The following is an 18958-nucleotide window of genomic DNA, read 5'->3' on the forward strand; positions in this document are numbered from 1 at the left end:
AACGTATTCCAAAGGAAAACAAAAGAACTTGTTACAAAGCGTAATTAAAGAAAGAAAACTTGCTATTAAGCGTATTGACAGAGAACTTACATTGCCAATTAACCATTTTAAAAGGAACAAAGTTCGATATGAAGTGTTTGTGATGATGTATGTTTGCACGGAACAAAGTATGATAGGCCTGTTATGTAAACAGACTTGACGGAGCTGGTAATGTATGCATCCGCTCAACATAAAATATTCCATTTTTCATAACACATACATATATATACACACACACATATATATATATCATGAGTGTACGTCTTTCTAAAATGCTCCAGAAAGACACAGATAGTGACCTACAGTATTTCAACATGAAATTACCAATGCAAAAATTCATATCATATTTTAAAGAGCTAGTAACAAGTGCAGAAGAATATTAACTTATCACATGCATTTTGTGACATTAATCGTTAAAACATTCGCCCCACTGACAATTCCTTGTCAGGTATATTTAGTACTTCCATAATGATTTACATGTATAGTATTTATATTACTAAACTCCAGTTCTGTGTCGGCCCCTTACCTCTATAATGCAGAAGTGTATCGGATCTGTTGTTGAACATTCAAACAGATTTTTAAAGACCCAAGCGAATTAGCGAGGGCACTTCACGTTCCATTTAGTCGCATAAATTTCATGTCCAGGTCCACAATGGAGTGTGCGTAGCGTACACACAGGTAAAAAGTTCAACGAGACGTCCACAGATTTCCTCGTTGTACAATTTTGTTGCGCATATGTTTATATTTCACCCTGCACAAGTAGCCCATGTTGTCAACAAGCATTTCCAAATGGACGTGGAAAAGTCCGTTCCGCTTCACTGCCTCTCGAAATCTAGATACCGCTGTTGATTTAAAACCCCCGCAATACACTAGCGAGACGCTGATACATACCGCCTGTGAATGGGGGGGACACAGTTTGTCCTCTGGAAATCAACATCTGTGTCGGGCACAGAGGCTGTACCCGCTCACAAGTTTAACTGTGATAAGTCATACACAAATCTGTAAATGGACGCTCAAAACGTCACTTGTACAGTAAATAGGTGTCTCGTCATGCTCCACAACGTGAAATAAACACATATTTATCCATTTCAAAAGAAATAAAGACTCTTGCGACCTTTCAAAAGGTCAAGGATTGGTGGCCTCGTTAAGTGTGCGTTGCACTCGGTTTTGACCAAATTTTGTCGTTTCACAATCACTTAGGCTATTTATAGAGAAAAATCTACACGATCCCGAAGAACGCATTCAGTTCCAATGAGAATATGTAATTAATACAACACAACTTTACTTCACGAAGTCATCAGATAGGTCGCTCAGCGCTTGAACATGACCTTGAAGAATGCTTTCAAAAGTATTTAAGAATACACCCAACATTTTCATCTGATCGTAATTATCTTATCCTGTATCGTCAGAGAATGGGTATCTTATGTTCAAAATCGGTTGAGTATGAAAACGGCCTTTGTTCAAAGCTTTATTTCACCAACAAAACTGTCTGCGTGTACAAGCCACGGAAACATGCAATATATCATCCTCGAAATGAGTCAAGAGAGTTCAAGAGAAAAGCAAGATATGAGTAACTAAAGGAAATGATTCTTTTTTTTGTTGAAAAATTGTGAGAAAAATAAATTCAATTTTGAACAAACATTGAACGACTTTGATGTATGGCGTGACGTGATTTGGGCGATAGGAGGCAAATGGACCCCTCGACTGTATCCAAACGGATCAGTAAATATGATGTTCTAGAAAAGGGACTGGCGAAAGGGATTGTAATTTTTGATCATTTTTCATGCCTACCTTTCGATATTACACACCCACTCCTTTTAAAAGAAGGTGATGGCAATGGTGTAATTTTAACATGTAATGTCCATTACTACTGTAGTTATGATATAGACCTAAACGCAATTTTTAAATTTTTTCTTTTTTTTTTTACACTTTTTGAACTCATTCACCGAGTCGTGGACTCAATGCACACTGTATAAATGAACTGTATATAATTCTGCCATGGGCTTACCTACCTGGGATTGATGCGTTTTATGAGTTGATATAACACACACATGGACCAATGGAATCTTAGTATTACTGATTAAAACAATGAGTTGATAATAAATAACATTGATATCATAACCTGACAAAAAACAACGAAAGGCAGAAGGAAGGAGGGGCAGAGGGAGGGGAGGGGCAGAGGGAGGAAGAACAGAGGGAGGAAGGGCAGAAGGAGGGAGGGGCAGAGGGAGGAAGAACAGAAGGAGGGAGGAGTGAGGGGCAGGGGGTGGGAGGGGCAGAAATAATAAGGAGCAGACGGAAGGAGGGACAGACGGAGGGAGGGACAGACGGAGGGAGGGATAGAAGGAAGGAGGGGCAGGAGGAGGGAGGAGCAGGAGGGAGGGGCAGAAGGAGGAAGTGACAGAAAGAGAGAGAAACAGAGAGGGAAGGGGAGGGGGAGGAGTGAGAGACAAAAGGAAAGAGGAGCAGAAAGAGGGAAGGACAGAAGGGAGGAGGAGCAGAAGGAGGGAGGGACTGAAGGAATGAGGAGTAGAAGGAGGGAGTGACAGAAAGATATAGAAACAGGAGAGGGAAGAAGGGGGAGGGACAGTAGTGAGAGACAAAAGGAGAGAGGAGCAGAAGGAGGGAGGGACTGAGCGAGGGAGGAGCAGATGGAAAGAGAAACAGGAGAGGGAAGGAGGAAGAGCAGAGAGAGGGAGGAGTGATGGGCAGAAGGAAGGAGGAGCAGGAGGAGCAGGAGGAGGGAGGAGCAGGAGGAGGGAGCAGCAGGAGGAGGGAGGAGCAGGAGGAGGGAGGAGGGAGGGGCAGAAGGAAGGAGGAGCAGGAGGAGGGAGGAGCAGGAGGAGCAGGAGGAGGGATGAGCAGGAGGGATGAGCAGAAGGAAGAGGGACTGAAATGAAGAAGTAACTTCTTACAGACGTATTACATCATTATTATACACACAAAGCATTAATGAAGAGGTCCGTGTCCATCTGAGAAAGTATTTGGGTCTCCTCAGATACCGACACCGACGGAGGAACTCCGGTTGAAGAGAGGACCTGGGATGCTAGGTTTCGCCATTTTAATTACTTGTAAAATTTACTGCCTCAGAATCCGTAACAATAGGAGACCAAACACGAGCATCAGATAAACATAATTAATTATATTAAAAAATAACACACACCTCAGTGTTGAAGGGAGGATGCTCGTTTTACAATATATCACCCGATATCGGATGGACCATCCAACGTGAGGCATATAGCCTTCAAATTCTCAGACCAGGTGTATCTTTAAGATACCCACACTTAAAAATGACATGACATCCGATAACGCTCTCTTCACTTGTTAAAAACTATATATATATATCAAGCCAACGAAAAACTTGACGTTTTCGGAGAAAACATCATTTTTATTTACAGACGAGAGAAAGCCTTTATTCATCATATTAGTGACAGCAAGTAACTATGTATTCGTCTTCATTTGATTAAAAGTAAAACAAGTGGCAGGGATTTGACTCAACGTAATTTAAGCTAGATTATGGAATTTTTAGTTTATAATTTACATAAAATGTCTCACCATTAAATGATGTTGATGAACAGTAACGACATAAAGATGTAAGATAGATTTGAGAAAGGACCACACTGTTACGTAATTTTCCGGTTGTAAATGTAAAATTAGAAAAGGTTAGACAAAAAAGAAGTGAAACGAACTGTTAAAAAAGCGAAACGAAATGATCAGTTCCACAACACTCGGTTATTGTATGAACATATTTCAAAGTAAAATAGTTAAAACATTCCAAACTAAAAGAGGTAGCATATTTATATCCGCGAAATTACGTGCAAAAAATATATCATTGCGTAATTCAACGTATTCTGATCAACAGTGCTGATAAGTTGTCTGCATTATGTGCTCACATCAACATGACACAACCGTCAATGCCTCCACACAACCATGTCGGAATTCATGCACGTGCTTGTCATGACGATGAAGCTCGTGCTAAGATTGCACGCCTGATGAATGTAAACACTACCAGTGTGGTACTCGATTCAAAGTAGAATATATAATTCCCCCTTTCTTGGTAGAATTGGTATATATAATACCTTCGTAGATCTGAAGGAAAGTAATTTGCATAAAAAAGTAATTACTGGGGCGATCAGTCACTCCATTGAAATTCGTGAAGATCTAGTACTATATCTGGCTCAGCGGTACAAAATACGACAGAAAAAAAACAAAACAGGCAGAATATTTTCAAATACATTTAATTCTTTCCCAAAATTCGACGTTTGCTAGCTATCATATAAAAAAAACCCCATAAACTAGTCTCTGATATCAGAAATATTTAAAATCATTATGACGTTGTGGATAGAGTCTACAACATAGGCCGAGGTAGGAAATGAAAGTGTCGCCATTTTGGATTTCATAAAATAATGATGTTTACCTACGCGAGTCCCTTAGTCACGTGATAAGCAGCCATACAATAGTTTCTATCAAACATGAGATTGGTGAAAATTATCACGAATGTTTCATTTGCCTTCCAAAAAGCACGGAAAATGTCAAATTCATCCTAAACTTAAGTCAAAACGAAACTGATGTTGAATATTCTTTTATAACATTTTACTTTACTCGGTTAAACAAAAACAACATAGGTTGGACCAATCGGAATGCTATTAGCTATTCACTGCTTTTAAACTGACGTCAGCGTATTTTACATGGGCCAATCAGAACTGTACGTCTATTCAATGCATTCCAATTGATGTCATTTATTGATTGTCCAAAGCGAGGTAAGCGCTGCTATGGACATAAGTGAACGTATTAATTATATGTGTCATAATTATGCCGATACATGGCTTTATCGACCCTTCTTCTGCTGCCACTTCTCCTTTATATAATAATAAGTAATATAGGTACATTCTATGCGCTCGATAGAGAACTGAATAACAACTATACTATATATAGGTCTCTGCGATAGAGCACATCCTCTCGAAGCACGAAAAGAACGTTTAGTTTGTTTGTTTGTGTTGAACGTCCTATTAACAGCTAGGGTCATTTAAGGACGTGCCAGGTTTTGGAGGTGGAGGAAAGCCGGAGCACCCGGGGAAAAACCACCGACCTCCAGTCAGTACCTGGCAACTGCCCCACATAGGTTTCGAACTCGCAACCCAGAGGTGGAGGGCTAGCATTCAAGTGTCGGGGCACCTTAACCACTCGGCCACCGCGGAACGTTTAGTCTTGCTAAAAAAAAACCAAAGGACTTATAGTTAGCAACCAAGCTGTTATACTGCAAACGATTTCGCTTACATTTCTCCATACTTCTTCATGAATCTTTATGCATGAAAGAGGAAACTGTTACTTTGATTACATTCCATATACTACCATTATACTTCAATTAAATGGCTGTGAAACAGAAGATGTTTTCTGTATTCTGGCGAGTGTCTTCGATGAGGCAAAAGACGCCCCCTCTTCCGGAATTCTTGTGTTCTATTATCTTTGTGCTTTTGTCAAGGACTGTCATGCATGCACACGCACACACACGTTGATATTTTGCCCTCATTGTGGCAAGTTTTAGTTGGATTTACGGTTTACTTTTACTTGACGTGTAGCTACTCTTAAGAGTTATTTTCAGTCGTTCTTAGTTACTGAAATTCGTGGGGCCGCGGTGGCCAAGTGGTTAAGGTGCCCCGACACTTTAACACTAGCCCTCCACCTCTGGGTTGCGAGTTCGAAACCTACGTGGGGCAGTTGCCAGGTACTGACCGTAGGCCGGTGGTTTTTCTCCGGGTACTCCGGCTTTCCCCCACCTCCAAAATCTGGCACGTCCTTAAATCACCCTGGCTGTTAATAGGACATTAAACAAAAACAAACCAAATACTGAAATTCGTAGAATTACTTTGTAACGTAAAACACCTTTTACGGAATTACTTTTTTTCTTTGGAAAAACCTGTATACCTGTTTGAAGTTAGGTGTGAGAAACTCGATATATAATATAAGTACCTAAATGTCTATCCAACCGTAGCCTATATCAGTACACACCTTTGGGGGCCTATGATTAAGTTCTCGGCCGATCCACTTCATTCTTAAAAGATTAGTGAAAGTTAATACTGTAGGTATCTATAAGGTGTTGACGATTTGTACTTTCACGTGTTTTTAATCTATCAAATGTCACCAACCTCTCCCAAAACGTAAAAACTGATGTTCGCAATAGAATGGTTGAAGGTGATGTCAAAACTGAAGAAGTTGTAAAGACACGTGTTTAAAATGACGTCGTAGAGGATATACACCTCATGTGCATCCCCATAAACATATAAAATCATGAATACATCAATTGTAGGGTTAAAGAATTTGCAGGTGGTTTTCATATATGATATATGTAAATGTTAATACAGAAATCATACATATTTATATTCAAGATTTTTTATAATGACTCGGCAATAGCACTTAGGAGGTAATTGATGACGTGGTAAGCCAGGCAAACATAACTAAATAAAATGCAAATCGGTCTAAAACGACAAATAAACATATCTCTATATATCAACATACTCGATATTTACAAATGGAAGACGCGACTTATGCCACATATTTTAACACAAACACGACAGACTTCACAAGACGCATGATAGCGATTCAACATGACTTTAACTTATCGTAATGTTTAGCAACTTCCATTCAACAGAACACAGTCGAATTAAAATGCTTTCATGAAATTTAGTATCAAGATTCACTGTAGCAGAAGTCAACGATTAGAGAATGTTCGTGGGAGGGAGGAGTCATACATGGTTAAGCGAAAACAGAGGAAAAAATCTTCATTATAATTATCTTAATTAATACAATTTTATAATTAAAAGTCTCATACCTAACACCTACATAACAAATTACAAGAGTTTACGATGTTAGCTCTAAAACGCAAGCGCGATATTAACTTTCAGAAGTTTTTATGACCAGTCATAAAGTCTATCACATATTTGAAAGCTGACTGTTGCAGTGAAATTGGTCGACATGTTTTATGGTCAATATTGAGTAAAACTATAACCATTTCACAGACAGACTGGTGCTAAACAATTAGCAGGGCTGTCAACGGGCACTAGCTGTTATCAGCGTATAGCCCGAGGGTTTATATAAAACATTGAGGTTGAGCGTACTACTGTGTATATTCTGTAAGTTTGAAAGACCCCACACTGAAGGACGGATCGCTTGTGCCTTTTATTTTCTCTTTTATGAAAAATATAATTGCTGAATTATAAACAGGGAATCATTTTTGTTTTTGTTATTTCATTCGAGATATTGCGGAAATACATATTTGAAAATGTTATTTTCTTATTCATCTTTTCATTTTGCATAAATTAATATCATAATCTATTAACGCTCATATTTCCGCCAAGTAATTTCTTTCAAAATTATCTTCAAACGTATTTAATTCGTCAGCCATCATGTTCCTATAGACTTGGTTATTTAAGAAAATGACTGACGTGAAATTTAATCTAGGGAAACTGGATGAAATCTGTTCACGTCTGAATGTGGTTTAAAAAACAGAACAACAGTGCATATCAAATGCTTTATGGAGATAACTGGTATGCATCTGAATGCTATTGTAACAAAGCGCGAGCAACAACAACAACAACAACAACAACAACAACATGTCTTCTCATTCAGATATACAGTGTTAAGAACGTAGAAGAATAGTCATGCGACCAGCATGAACAATTTTCAGAATGTCTTAATACACATTTTTGTATTTTGATATTTGTATATAATTTTAAGTATGTAATTATAAATTGCGTGATATGCCCTCACACATGTTTATCATGTCTTCACTTTCTTATAAATCCAAAATGTTATCCTAAGTTGTACATATTATCCACATAAATGCATTTGTATACTATATATGACCATACATAAATGTATATTTCACCTGTTAAGGTACCCGTATGTACCTTCATATCGCCTGTATGTATAACGTAAATATCAAGCTCAAACTATATCCAAACTCCACTATGATCGCAGAAACAAATCTCATCCCATGATAAAATGGACCAAAAGTGATTTGACCTTGTTTTCAAGGACGACTAGTCCAGATTAATGCAAAATTGACATGAATAATGCTATCATTATAAATAAAGACACCATGCATCATGCTTACTTAAATGCAAATACGAAACTACCAACAACAATACATCAGCTTTGTATTTTACATAACATGCACTAGCACTATGAAAATGATATTTATTATAAACTAGCTTACCTTTCCGTCTCCTCCTCGTAGATGTGTGCCATTTTCTCGATATCGATTTTGTCTCCTATTTTTAATTCACTTTTTTCTATGGCGGGTAGGTTAATGTATTCATGAAACAGCGCCGCAGCAGAAGCGTTTGTACTGTCCTCGCCATTAATAGCTGTCGTAGCTGCAGTAAGAGGGTGTCCGAAAAAAGCTTGAATATCATCCGGGGGTCCATCTTGTTCAGATCTGCGTTTGGAATCCTTTGAACTATCTTTCTTTGCATGCTTGCTTTTTTCAGATGTCCTGGAATACACAAATATATATATATATATATATAAATATATTTTGTTTTACAAAACTTGAAAGTACATTATCAATTGATCGCGTATACAAAATATATCATTGATTATGAGGTATGGTGTTATATAAATTATGTTACAATGTCTGAAATTGTTGCATAATAACATATGAATGCAGACATGCAGATACCAGTGCACAGTTTTACCTCAATTCTAAGAATATCGGTGAGTAGAGAATATCCAATATTGTTTTTTCAAATTCGATATCGGAAAGAAACAGCATGCCACCTGTATCATTCATGACGGCTGATCTTAGTGTGTCACAGTGTAGGTTTGATTGAGAATTACTACAAAGCATTCAAAACAAGGACACATTTACTAAGCGATACCATCAAACCGTTGGTGGTCACTGGTGTCTATGCCAGGCAGGTGTTACTTTCAGGTATTGAAACACGCAATTATTCCAGAAGTTGTATGAAGCGTAAGAAATTTTACTCAATGATAAAGAAGCTGTCAATCTAACAATGTAAGTCGTAATGCTTGCTATCGAGTCGAGTTGACATCCCGTGTATTTTGTATAAGTTTACACCTCACAATCACGATATTTCACTGAGCTGATATAAACTCTGTCTTTCCTCTCCCTCTTTCTCCTTATATACATATATTCCTACACACACGATTTAACGGCAAATTTTTATTTTATTTAAGCATATCATTACAACATAAATGACAAGCGAAGCTCGAAACCACGCAATTGTGGATCCGACCAGTGACATATTTGTACCAAGATAGGATTTAATGTGGTGGTGGGAGGATGCAACTCAACCGTGAATAGGTTTATGACTCAGTCGAAGTCCGGAACAGATACCAAATTGACTGTGGAACATTAAGCATAACAGGTGTCTGAAGTATATTGTAGTATTTCAAATGAACAAAAGTGAACGAAAACACCATTTGCATATCAAAAACATTCCCCATGAAATGTACCTAAGAAGAAATCTGATTTTTCCTTAACCTGAAAAAACGTTCATTTACAGGATCAATTTAGGTACATCTTTGTGACAGTCCTAGCTTGCGTCACAGAGGATAATGTAACCGTAGAGGCTAATCCGAAATGATTACGAATAGTATATTTGTGTAGGCCCACGTTTATTTTCCGAACGTCCCTTCTTGATATCCACCCCAGCGACACTGACGAGTCCTAGAAGGACAAAACAACTGTATGATCATTCTAGCATCATTGATGAGGTCTGGAAGGACTAAAAAACTGTATGGTATCCCTAGGCATCATTGACGAGTCCTAACAGGACGAAACAGCTGTATGATGTCCCTAGCATCACTGACGAGTCCAAGAAGGACAGCACAGCTCTATGATATGTCTCTATCATCACTGACGAGTTCTAAACGGACAAAACGGCAGTGTGATCTCCCTACCATCACTGACGAGTCCAAGAAGGACACCACAGCTTTATGATATCCCTAGCATCACTGACGAGTACTAGAAGGACAGCACAGCTTTATGATATCCCTAGCATCACTGACGAGTACTAGAAGGACACCACAGCTTTATGATATCCCTAGCATCACTGACGAGTACTAGAAGAACAGTATGATTCAGTTCAATATTTGCATATGCTGTATCAATTTATCAAACACTGTTATCAATCTGTGTGTCGTAAGAACAGTCATTTTAAAACAAATTTTCGTACGGAATGTGCTTTAGATTTTGTGTATTGATAAGATGCATAGTAATTCTTCAAAATGAAAAGTTCTAAATGTTCGAAAACGTGAACGAACATCGTCGTACCGCCAAATTCACGAAAATGGTGTTGCATACAGTATGTCTTGAACTTATTAAAGAGACACTGCTATAAGGCTGAAGACACAAGGATACATCTGTCAAAGAGCAAATTTCAACTGGTTAAAAAGGATTGTACAAAAGACATAAAAACTATTAAATCTTTCATTAAAAACAGGGAGTTTGATACAGTAGAACCAAAGCAAATTATATTCATGTATTCAAACCGTTAAGATGTTGTTAAATAATCAGCAAATACTGTATACCTGTTACTAACTTCACATTTAAATATTCAATTCACGTATGTATGCGCGAATTTTGCTTAATACTTACATGGAATAATATATACCAACACATGTAAGCATATTCAGATATACACAGGGTATTGCTTAATGTATTCCAAAAAATCAATTATCAAAGGAGTCGCAACTACATGAAATTAATTACAAAATAACATGTCATTTTAACCAATTTGTATAGGATTTCAGCTTCCTTTTAAAGTGACATTGACCCGGTTCCGTCATAGACCGATATGTCTACTCTTAATTGCGCATGTGTAAAAATCCAAAAAAAGTCAATGAAATTCTAGCCGAATTTATGTTTTTTAAATAACTTTGAGTAGCTTACAAAAAGATGGCGTTAATGGGTTCAAAATGCCTAGCTTGACATTTTCCATGAAGGACATAAATCCCACTGAAAAAAGTGCTTTTCTCATTTACCATCTGCAGTTCTTGTGCCTATAGAAATTCAAATCGTAATGAACTAACTCGAAAGTCTCTGGTGTCGGGTATTTGGGTCAACTTTGCAATTAAATATACAATCTATGAAGGGGAACATTCAATATGTGTTATTGACGCAATCAAGGTCAGGACTGGTTTTAACCCGTAAGCCGTCTCCCTTACAAGGCCGAAACACTTTAAATAGTTGAATGCTGTTTCACTATTGTCAATAAATGATTAGTCGTATCATCATATTCCACCTCAATGTAAAGTTATTTATTCATTAAAAAAAAAGATATTTTCAGTTGAGGAGAAGGAATTCGATATACTTGAAATAAAACATTAAGACATTCAATGAAACTAGAAGCGACAGCATACCGATATGATTCATAACAAAAGTATACTTGTATGCAATGGAAGGTATTAATAATCAAAGTACTATTCATGTATACATTCAGTTGTGAAATATTCACGTACAAAATTCACATCAAGACAGTCATCACAACTGAGAATAAAGATAAAAATGAAAAAAATAAATTTCGATAAAAAAAAAAAAAACCAACAAAAGAAAACAAAGTGTAACCATATATATTACTCGAACTATTTATATTTAATTACACTACGCGTGTTGGTAATTTTAAAATTCTTAATTAAGCTAACAACTTACCAGTGAAGTTCAGGGAATATTATTAAATCCTCCATATCTAAAGAATCATCACTGAAAGTAAAATCGAGAACCATCCTCATGACTGGGTGTATTGGGAACTCCACCCGGTCTACTGTTCACGAATGTCCACAAACGAAGACAGCACCCACACAAATATATCAACACCCAGTCAACAAGACCATGACATCAAAATAAACCTTTACATTCACACCACGTTATGACAGTCCAACAGTCACGGACCACTTGGCATGATCTAGACTTATTCATATTTTTTCAACCTCCTGTAGACACCCCGATAAAGATCTTTCACTTTCAAACTAAATGTGATTTCATAAGAAAGGGGTCTAACCATTAATCTTCAATAGAGATTTTGTTAACACATTAAATGATGGGATGTGTATAAAAGAATCTGTTTATATATTGCAGATATTCGACTCCTAGACTCATATGCATAAGACTGCATTTCAGCGATCCATAAATTGTTATCTTATGATAAATCTTTCTCAATTAGAAAAAAATACCTGTCTTCGACATTACAATACGTTATAATGCTATCCTAAATAACACCTAATACACATTAGCAATCAGAAAGGAATCGGCGGCATTCGTCGGTTACTCCCTACTGACGACATCACTGTCAAATTAATTCATTAATGCAGGTTATTTTTTCTCAAAGTAAAATATCGGAGATGGATAATGATGAAATAAATTCATTGCTTACATAATGACAAGTGAAGCGTTCGTGAACCTTAAAATAGACCCACGTGAGGCTGTGTGGCTTGCGATGTAAATACTATGAATAAAGATCATGTCATACTTGTGGAGCATGTTCGCCCAGGCGATGACAATATCCAATACAAATGTTAAGAAAACAGTATAGATAAGGGATTTTCATAAAAAGTGTTGTAATACTTAATCATATGGCATAGCAACCTGGTTGTTCAAACGCGGTGATGCATTAAATGGTTTTGCAGTAAGTCATAAGATTATGTCAACACACACATTAACATTAACAAGCTAGTCAATGATAGCAAGTGAATCTGATCATAAACATGTGTAAAATGTAACAAAACACATTGAATCTAATAAGAATTTCGAAAATGCAACACAGGCTACTTACGAAGCAGTGATGTAATACAGAGAAAATAGCATTGAATGAAAAGAAAAAATGTAAAAGTGTATCAAGGACATTCTAAACATTGCTTCTCTAGGAAGACACAGTACCTGTTGGGAAGCATTTGTGCCCTGGGGACCTTCATTGCTGTGACACTAAGGAAATTTCAAATACAGATCCAAATGAGAAATGCAGCGTAGCCTTGGTCAACAAAAACCATATGTAAAGCATTAACGCTAGATGAAATATGTAATAATAGCCGATAACATATTTACAAATTTCACTTAAGTTCGGTTTGAACTAGACGTCGCGAAAAACACAAACATGCCAAGGTCATGTGATTCAATGATGAGTAAACACAAGCGCCTGTATAATGACACTTTGTCTAAGACAGCTTAACATCAGCGAATATCACACAATAGTACATTGTCTTGTTTGTTCTTTAACTCCCACACAAACCAGTCCATTACCATATTAGTATGAACAAACAGCCCCACATTCCACGATTTTACATTATGCACCTTAGTAGCGTTAAAGCACAGTGATCAAGATTACAAGTGGTTAACAAGCCACGTGGTCTTCACATCAGCTCAGACATTGGACATTGCACAAGGTACATCCGGTAAATTCACAACTATTGCATAGGTCTGCAGCGTCTGCATCCAAGCGTGTGGAGAAAACGTGAAGAAGATCAAATGTCCCAAAAACCATCACATGTACATCCTGCGTGTTTATATAAAAAGAAAAAACTGTATCGAAGAAAAGAAAGAAAACGAAAGCACTTAAAGTCTAAAAAAACCGAATCTCTAAATTGGCCGCTAAGCTGTGGAACGAGAGGTGAAGGCGGACACACTGACCTTTTTCATACAGAAACCTACACAATGGGGTATGTATTGGGCCATCTAGATATGTATCTTGCCATTGGCCGGAAATAGTCCATTTAGCCAGCAGGAATCTAAACGTAAACAATCCATAGCACGGAAAACAAAACAAAACTCCCTTTCATGGCTAAATCGCTTTCTTGCGTTTGTCTGCTTATCTTAATCGTCCTTAGTATCGGTGTATTGTGTGACCCTACCATGCATTGTCGTGTGTATAATCCTTCAGCGAAACTTCCAACAAGAGCTCCAATCAACGTGAGCTTAGGAATAAGACTTGGGCTAGGCGTGGTGTAGGATTATGCCTGTTTCTTAATATGCCCGGCACCTTGCAGTGTTGACACTAGCCATATGTATATTGAATAGTTTTATTCTTTCAACGGTGAAATAAAACAAAAGAGCATTGGTGAAGAGAATAACAAAAGCAATTGTTTCCAAGCCTTTCATATTATGTGTTGAAGCTGTATATAGACACTTATCTATATTACAACACCATATTTGTATTGAAATAGCCAGGCAGTCGTTCGTGAATTCTCCAATGCTAAAAATACTGTACTAAACACATGAATAAAACTAGATACACATATACATTGACATTACTGGCGTAGAAAAAATATTCTTATTTTGCAAGTAATATTAAGATTTTCATCTCTCGCAATAAATCTTTCTAATATTCGATTATTTTCTTTTATGAAATATATATGAATGGAGACTAAATACTCTTTAAATCATGTCTCTGTGAACAAATAAACGGTATCTTCTATCCAATGTCTGACTGTAGCTTACATCAATAGAGCGCCATAGAAACGCTTGTCAATATTAAAATAACGTACAGGTACGTTTCATACATAAAACTGAGTTCGTAACTCTTGTTAAATTGTTACTCGTCAATGGTCAAAGGCTTTTTTAATTGAGAAAATCTTGGTGTTATGGGTATAATTACACCAGTGCTATAAAGACCAGTGACACTGAACGAGAAAATCACAGAGTCTTTATAGTACAAATTTTACACGTACAGTTTAAAAGTCACAATCTCATTGATACAGCCAGTTTCCGCACCATCGCACATAGTCAGGTACCGCGACCATCATAAATAGGCAGGCATCTACCATCACATACTAGCTAACAGGCTGAAACAACATCAAATACAACGCAATGCATAGCACGACTGTTCTTTTTTCACTAATAACACCACTTAATGCATTTTGGAAACGATGTCACATATTCATTACCTTTCAAATGCTTTTGCCCCCTTTTCAAGTTTCTCTTTATCCACCCAATGTGTCATTAAACAAGAATTATATGTTGTTTTTGATATCATCGTTACGTACCAAACCTGTAAGACTCCCTAAAGCAGTCTTTACATTTTTTTTTGCAGACTTTTTTTTCAAAAATGTATCAGATTCCCGGCAACATATTCTACATGGTTTGATATAAAGATATTAATTTATTGCCGTGGAAGGTGTGCATTTCATTTTATATCTTTCACTTAATGTGATAGCGTTTAATAGTATGGTATTTGACCAGAGACATACCTGTTTACCTTTTTTAAATTACGTCAAATGTAGCTTAGATGTATTATCATGTTTTCTGCCGCAAAATAAAGAATCTGGTATATTAGAGAACTGGGTTTGTGTTTATGTTAGTTATACAGTTAATAATGACTATTATCAAGTCTTCCATTGTCAAATAATATGATTTGTACTTTATTTTGACATATTAGAACCATTACAACATCTTTTGAAACTAAATTAATCAAAGTACGGACTGTTTAATAATTCCCACGAAAGAGAAAATTATGGTCCGTTGCTAAATTTCCACGAACATTGATCCATTATGCATCCAATTTCTGAAAAAAACGATACAAAAAAAATCAAATTTCTTTAACCTATCTACTGTTACTCATTAAACGAGCATCCCAAACGGATACGTAACACGCCCGTCTGACTATACCCTATGGATATCTGTTTGTTTGATAAATAGACTCATTACAAGAAATTAAACCCATATTGCCCAAACACTAGCCCTCCATCTCTGGGTCGCGAATTCGAAACCCAGGTGGGGCAGTTGCCTGGTACTGACCGTAGGCCGGTAGTTTTTCTCTGGGCTTTCCTCCACTTCCAAACCTGACACGTCCTTAAATGACACTAGCTGTTAATAGGACATTAAACGAAATAAACCAAAACCCCAAAGACGTGCAAAATTTCAGAATGTATCAATCATCTTTGTTAGAATCCACATGAACAATAGCCATGCCAAAATTTAGGCCAATAACATATGATTTATCTGAAATGTCGACCACTGACGAAACTTGCACCAAAGCTTTAACCGGACAGACAGACAGACGGACGAACGGGCAAGGTCGACTAGTGGGGTGCAGTGTTTTGTCTGTCAACCTGTGGAGTGCACGGCACAAGTCGATCAGAATTTCAAAATCTGTTTTTATTTCCGTTCCTTACGTCGCTAAAGAAAACAGTGAGATTTAATGTTGATTTATGGGTAAAAAACAAAAATACTTTGAAATTCGTCTCCTATAGGACCTAGGTGACGAAGCTATTTTGACGTAATGAATCGGTGAATGCACCCCACAAGGATGTTGAGTGAGTACGGACAGACGGACAGACGGAGACGCTACACCATATAAAGTCACTTCCATCCCGGTCAATAAGACGAATTGTCATAAAAAATAGATCAGCGTACATACTGCAAGGCAGCTCTGATCGGTGGTCATCAATATTTGGCTTAGTGTGTTTCAGATATAATTTCGATATTCATGTAAGCTGCCTATACACACTGTCTAGCACACACTCCAGAACGGAGGTGGCTCTCCCTTTTGCACTTTAGAACTTTCTCGAGTATGATACTTGGTCAGATCCTGGTGATATCGTTAATGAATTCGCTGGTAAGTAAACATTTGTCAAATTACCAATCTTCAAAGACCCCGAACCAATAGCATGGCACATTATTTTACACGCCCAGCTACCCACCATTTCACAAAGATGAAAATTATAATGTTCGGGTTCTGCCTATCTACCTCAAAAGTTGATGAAACAAGACCTCGATAAAAAACTTCAAATACGTTGATCAATTTAGGATAACAACAGTAGAGGATAACACTTTTCGGTAGTAGCAAACAGCCAGTAACAAATATTAGACAGCAAGTTAACACTTTTCGGTAGTAGCAAACAGCCAGTAACGAATATTAGACAGGCAAGTTAACACTTTGTGGTAGTAGCAAACAGCCAATAACAAATATTAGACAAGAAATTAACACTTTACGCCGTTTACAAACAATTGCAAATGGCATAGTGCATGTCAGCATGTGATTTAGTAATGCTTTAATAGAGAATTGCCAATAAGCATGTAAATTTCTTGGCTTAAAATTTTCAGACTTCCACAAAAGGATATAAAAGTATAAAAATATTTAAAGAATAGAAATATCAATGCTTTGTATTATACACAGGCGTTTCTTCATAGAGCAAATAAATTATCTGATATTTATATCATATTAACATTTATCACTTAAAATTAATCTTGTTGTGACGATAAAAGTTATATTGAGTTTTAAAATGGCACTATACAGACATTCGAGGTATGTCATTGTAATGAATCTATCTTCCGTTGATTACTCGGAAATTTTATCAAGTAAAACATAGAAAACTTACAATCAAGCAAACAAACAAAGACCACTTAGAATTCAGTCAATCATACAATACACTGACAACAGACAATGATACAGTGCCTTTGTTTATGGAGAAACAGTGTGAATAACGATTATGGTTATAAAACATCGTCAACATTTTAAATTCATTGGAAAAAATCCCACTGCTGGTCACTGAAGAGACGGCTAACTGCAATACATCAGTGTTCCTAATGGAGCAAATTGAGTCTCCGGTATAAACAATATTAATATAACTCATTCCATCCAGATATAATCTACAGGATTCACTTAATTGTTAATCCGATATAAACAACGATATTAATTTAGTTTATTGTATATAACCTTATGATCAATTAAGTTCATTTTAAAGTATAAAAACTGCGTAATTCATGTAATAACTGGTAAGGATAAACGTATATGTGACATCTAAAGATATCTCCATCGCTGTGAATATACTGGCGGGGAATAAAACTCTATCTTCCATCTGTTATAGGTAGTTTTTCTTTTGAATTTAGGGTTTTAATGAACCAAATTAAATTCACAAGATTATGTAGGTGTCCATCCTTCCGGTTCACGTGGGAGGGTATATCGTCAATCGTGGGTTGATCGCACCATGACAACGCCTTTAAGAAACCACCTCTGACGTAATACCAAAGAAGTATTATGATTAGGAAAATTTTAACGGAACAGGCGTATGGTAATTACACTTACCTAATCGATCAATCTGGCAAGGAAAGATTGATAATTTGATCAGGTTTTAGAAATACGTATTTTGGTCGCATGAGGCTGCCGAATTATTTGAATAAAGTCTGCATAACCACACGACAAGTAATACATATACAACAGCCAATATATAGAAGTTATTTCAATTAGCATATTTGTTGTTATTGCCCTGCAGCCCATTACCTTTAACAGATAAGGCTTTTATCTATAAAATGCAAATATGAGACGGGATGAAATAGCCCAGTGTAAACCTGGTGTTATAATCACCTTCACAACTTAATCAATTGCTGTATAGGATATAACTTTGTAATGATGAAGGACGGAAGTACACTCCAGGTGAAATCAATGATTCCAAGACCATCGACCTCAGCAGTGTTATCGATTACATTGGCCTGGGACGATCGTCATCCATCATGGCCGTGGCACGTGAAGCTTGACGCGAGATTAGTGTAATGGCGACGTGGAATGTTATTGTTAGGGGCACAACGTAAAACCCCAATACATCTTACGGTACAGGTGAAAAACAAGCGTATCTGATCATCGTTCCTACCTGGTTTTGGTGTTAGCTCAGAATTGTTATACCGCCATAACAAATCGATCACTGGTAGGCAATTAGTGCTTATCAATAAAAAAACTCTCATTTAGATTTCAATCTTCAGTACCACTTACTTCAGATTATTGACTCGTGCCGGGATCAATCATAAATTAAAATTACTCACAATTTCAACCAAGAAAAACACAATATTTATGTTTACCATACACGTTTCAGGACAATAATGTCATGACAAAATATAAGAAGCTGTCAGTCAAGTTACTTGCCAAACGTTTAAGTGACGTTCAGGAAAAAGATTATAGTCGATGTAACTGTG

At 36.9% G+C, this 18958-nt stretch overlaps 1 protein-coding gene across 4 annotated transcripts in view; it reads right to left on the minus strand.

Moving 5' to 3' along the window:
* LOC117326354 (grainyhead-like protein 2 homolog) overlaps positions 1 to 18958 on the minus strand; it is a 68462-nt gene that overhangs the window by 22229 nt on the left and 27275 nt on the right. The window contains exons 1-3 of one of the 4 annotated variants that reach the window (XM_033883063.1): positions 12938 to 13768; positions 11714 to 11764; positions 8255 to 8533 (exon numbers count right to left, since the gene is read on the minus strand). In XM_033883063.1, coding sequence (XP_033738954.1) covers positions 8255 to 8533; positions 11714 to 11764; positions 12938 to 12972 — 365 coding nt within the window. In that variant the 5' untranslated portion in view covers positions 12973 to 13768. Of the gene's footprint in view, positions 1 to 565; positions 1028 to 8254; positions 8534 to 11713; positions 11765 to 12937; positions 13769 to 18958 lie in introns of those variants that run through there. The other 3 variants (XM_033883065.1, XM_033883064.1, XM_033883066.1) reach the window with 3 other exon arrangements.

The sequence above is a fragment of the Pecten maximus genome, chromosome 4 (assembly GCF_902652985.1).
Source record: "Pecten maximus chromosome 4, xPecMax1.1, whole genome shotgun sequence".
NCBI lineage: Eukaryota > Metazoa > Mollusca > Bivalvia > Pectinida > Pectinidae > Pecten > Pecten maximus.